General features: G+C 41.2%; 1 protein-coding gene across 1 annotated transcript; it reads right to left on the bottom strand.

Annotated features, from left to right (window-relative positions):
* Nucleotides 1–7: 7 nt before the first annotated feature.
* LOC147817798 (uncharacterized) lies at nucleotides 8–4,157 on the bottom strand. Its single transcript, XM_087180084.1, has 3 exons — nucleotides 2,619–4,157; nucleotides 2,255–2,369; nucleotides 8–2,012 (listed from the first exon to the last, which is right to left on the bottom strand). The coding sequence occupies exons 1-3, from the start codon at nucleotides 3,317–3,319 to the stop codon at nucleotides 1,824–1,826; spliced, it is 1,005 nt and encodes a 334-aa protein (XP_087036210.1). The 5' UTR covers nucleotides 3,320–4,157; the 3' UTR covers nucleotides 8–1,823.
* Between the last annotated feature and the right edge of the window lie 9 nt (nucleotides 4,158–4,166).

The following is a 4,166-nucleotide window of genomic DNA, read 5'->3' as shown; positions in this document are numbered from 1 at the left end:
GAATACGGTTCCAAACTTCTCTAGTCTGCTCCCCGCCATTTGACTTTTCTCATCGACAGCCGGAGGTCAGCGCCGCACTGAGACAGGACTGTGTCCTCTAGCTAATACTAGTCAGACACATCCGGCAGGATTTTCAGAATAAAAGCGTGAACCTGCTCGCTGTTTACATTAACAGGAAGACAAAACAGCTGTGTGTGAATTAAAGTTTATATCATTTATTTTTATAAAAGAAAATAAAAACAAAGGCGGTTCTTTTGAATTATGCATCATAAATAAACGAATAATTGATTTTTGGTGTGATTGGTTGTCTTCCACCTTTCCAACACTTCCGCACTACCGATCTACGGAAGAGCAGTAGGGCCATATTTAAAAAACAAAACAAAAAAAAAACGACAATGACGGGAAAAAAAAGACAGAAAGATCTGATTGGATGATTCTATTTTGATGGTTTCAGCTTCATTTCTGAAGCTCCTATAGCAGCTGATCCCCTCTGTTGGCCAAAACAAGCGCAACGCTAGACGTCTACCTGTCTGCAGCCTCTTTCCCTCAGGTTTTTAATCCACAGGGAAAAAACGAGGACATTTCCAGGGACTGCTCCAACCAGGGACAGGACACCAAAAACAGCAACTGTTCCCGGAATATGGGGACAGTTGGTCACCTTAGGCCAGAGTCTGATAAGTGTCGTTTTGTCTGTAGACCACCGACATAGGGATGCAACACTTCTTCCAGAAGAACTTCAAAATAAAAGACCCATCACATTGCAAAAGGACTAACAAAATAAAAGCTTAAAGGTAGTGGTTACCATATTAATAGACCTGTTAAGAGTCATTTACAGAAATAATAAATTAAATACATGAAAATGAAATCAGTGGATTCATGTGTCACACTATTGTTACCATGAAGAAAATTACTGAATATCAACATTGTTCAGTACATAGTGTAGAATATTACAGTGTAGTGTTACGACTGGTTTTGTTTCTGTTTATGTTAAAATGAACAATGTCCAGCATTGAAGCATGAAGCTAACCTTCAGTACTTAGGGAAAAGTAATAAAAAAAATTTGATTAAAAAAAGAGGAAAAAATTCAGAGATCTAAAAAACTCTCCATGAGTTTGGTTGTTTCTAAACGTTTGTGTCTCTAAACAAGTTTCTGATCTGAATCTTACGGTGGCCCTGAGAGATCAATTAACTGCACCTTATGAAAACACATGCAAATAGACAAAACACAAGGAAATTCAGAAAACACATTAATCAATGTGAGACACGAGCTTTAAATACTGACATCACAAAAACTAAAACTGAAAACTGATGAACCTGCTGGGAGACACGTTAAAGTCATAAAGCATTGAACAGCAACACTCCTAATATAACAACAATGAGGGAAAACAGGTAAGTCAGGAAGACGGGATGGTTTGCAGAAAAATAGCCGAAGGTCGGACTTGAACCTGCTGCGGTTATGACAACACCTTCATGTCACGCCCTGTTCCAGGTGAGACACCTAAGGTAAATTTCACTTTGAACCAACGTTGTGACGCAGATTATTTTCTCTCTGAAGGTAATGTGAGCAGTTTTTAATGTTTTACTCGTTAACACCTGTCGTTACCTGAGTTATCTAACCTTCAACTCATCGTGGTGTTGTTGTGGTGTTATTATAATGTTACTGTAACTGAGTCACAGCTGTAACTGTAAAGTCTGCACCGACATTAAACGTGTCCGCCATGTTGTGTTGATCTTGGCGGTAGAAGCGGGGGAATAAGAGTAGAAGCAGAGTTAGTCGATGGTCAGTAGTTGAACACAGAGTCGTTATTTCTGTGTAGCTCCACTTACTGATGACTGGAGGCAGCTTTTCCCGCCTGAATCAGCCTGTGGAGGAGGCGGAGATGAGCCAGTGCTGCATCTGGGAACTTTCTGCTGTGTTGTTGGAACAAGTCTCCTTGCAACAGAGTGGCGCTGACGAGGTGCTTGGTGAATGAAAACCTCTCCTTGGCATGGCTCATAATGGTGTCACATACCTATGCAATGATATATAATTTCAAAAATGTGAAAGAATTAGGTCTTCACATGTCTCACTATAATCAATATTCTGAAGAGCTAGCCTATATTGTGTAATAAACCAATATGGCTTACTGCAATTATTCATATCATAATATGACAATATACATTTCAGTCTGGACCACTATATCAAATGGCCAGCATCTTCATTAGATTTTATTTGATGATCTGATTCAAATCAGACCACGAAGCAAGTGCTGACCTCCAGTGCCAAATGGTGTTGCGTGTCTTCTCCCAATGTTCTCCGTTTCTTTGTGGGTGGCTCCTGAACAGGTCCCCTGTACTCCTCATCTTCAACCAGGTTAGGAACAGCCTCCCTGATACAATGCAGACGTTTCATGAGTAAGAGTTCTGAAAACTGGCTCAGGATATATTAACCAAACCCAAGGTTGTTATAATTACTGGCAATTATATTTCATCTAAATTTTACAGATAAATTCATTGTTTGAATAGGATGACATATAAACATTTAAGGCTACACAGAATCTATGCAGACATAATTAACATTTAGGCTAGGCTATGTATATATCATCATTATAATATATATATTAATGCATTTAGCATACCTGATAGCCTGCACGCGGTTGATGAATGTCTGGGTGATTTCTGCGATGTAGACAGAATCGATGTTTCTCTTCTGCAGCATGTTATATAGCATGTCTACATGTGGCATGATCTTGTGAAACAAGGATAGGAAAAAACAGAAAGCTTCATCTTCCAGCATTCTCACATAGCCACCTTCCTCTCTCTTCGTAGGGCCATCAAATACTTCTCTGTTCCGGATGGTCTGAAAACACTTCACGAAGATTATCCTTGTGCTCGTACACTGTGTTGACAGCACAACTGTTGAATTCCAACGTGTTGACGATGCACTTTGAAGTTGGTGCACCACCACCTCATCAAGCACTGCAGTTCTCTTGCTGGACTTTGTGAAAAAAGAAGCAAATCCCCCCATGTCAGCAAAAAAGTGACTGATCTGAGGGATGTGGGAGGTTGCTTGTTGCATCACTGGGTTTAACTGATGGGGATAACAGTGAACGTAGTGAGCGTTTGCATAGATGTCCTGTACCTTACGCTGCACTGCTCCAGTGGCACCCCTCATTACCGCGGCTCCATCATAGGCCTGGGCGATCAAGTTTTTTTCTTGTCCCTTTGGAAGGATGGTGTGCAGCCTCTCCAATAAGGCGCGGGCTATTGCATCCGCAGAGACGTTGGGTAGATTAATGAACTCAAAAAAACGCTCTTGTATATTGTTGCGTTTGTCCATGTATCTTAGTACCAGGACTAACTGACAGTGTGTGGAAATGTCGGTAGATTCATCAGCTTGGATAGCTAAAAAGTCTGCTGTCTTAACTTCACGATCCGTTCTCTCAGAACTGCGAGCATACAGTCCAGGAGCTCGTTCTGAACTGTCTTTGAAGTGCCTTTAAATACGGTCGCATTTTCAAGGTGCTCCCTCAAGTCTTGATCAATGGATGCCATTAAGTCGACGAGACCCCTGAAAATCCCGGGATTGTCTGAAGAATAACTTTCATCATGTCCCCGCATTGCTAGTTCAAAAGCACCACAAAACTTAACACAATCGATGATCTTAGATAAAATATGACAGTTTTTATATGCCTCTTCATAGTGCCTTCTTACAGAAATGCGGTGCCCATCGTCTAGTTGCACTGCTATGCTAATCTTTCCGAGCACAGCTAACTTTACACAGTTTTCCATGTGAACTTTTGATCTCTCATGCTTCTTGATGTGTTCGGAGAGGTGTTAAGTCAGTTAGTCCAGACTATGTCCACGTCAAATCACACTTGTCACTTTTGAAAGGGATGCAGGGGAAACAAAAAAAAAACAAACGAATTTTTTCCTCCATAGACCTTCTCGTGAAAGGGTAGTTTAATAAAGATTTCACCGAATTTGGCGGAGGCTGCCCCTCAACTGTCGTTGCCGCCGCCATCATCTCCCCAATTCCTGAAGTAGCAAGCTAAAACTTTCACGCATTTTATGTAGCAGGGGCGGGATTTCCAGCGCCCCTAGATCCCTAAATTTGGCGATGTTGATTGGCCAATTAAATATTATTTTCCCAATACACGATTGACTATTTCGCTGCACGTCTAGGG

Source organism: Seriola lalandi, unplaced genomic scaffold (assembly GCF_002814215.2).
Source record: "Seriola lalandi dorsalis isolate HSWRI2012SDOR001 ecotype SW California unplaced genomic scaffold, Sedor1 jcf7180002054887, whole genome shotgun sequence".
NCBI lineage: Eukaryota > Metazoa > Chordata > Actinopteri > Carangiformes > Carangidae > Seriola > Seriola lalandi.
This window is presented reverse-complemented; position numbering and strand designations above follow the sequence as displayed.

Coding starts and splice junctions, on each gene's coding strand:
- LOC147817798 (XM_087180084.1), bottom strand. CDS start 3,319: ATGGACAAACGCAACAATATACAAGAGCGTTTTTTTGAGTTCATTAAT. Junction 2,370..2,618: donor AACCGCGTGCAGGCTATCAG/GTATGCTAAATG, acceptor GCATTGTATCAG/GGAGGCTGTTCCTAACCTGG. Junction 2,013..2,254: donor AACACCATTTGGCACTGGAG/GTCAGCACTTGC, acceptor ATCATTGCATAG/GTATGTGACACCATTATGAG.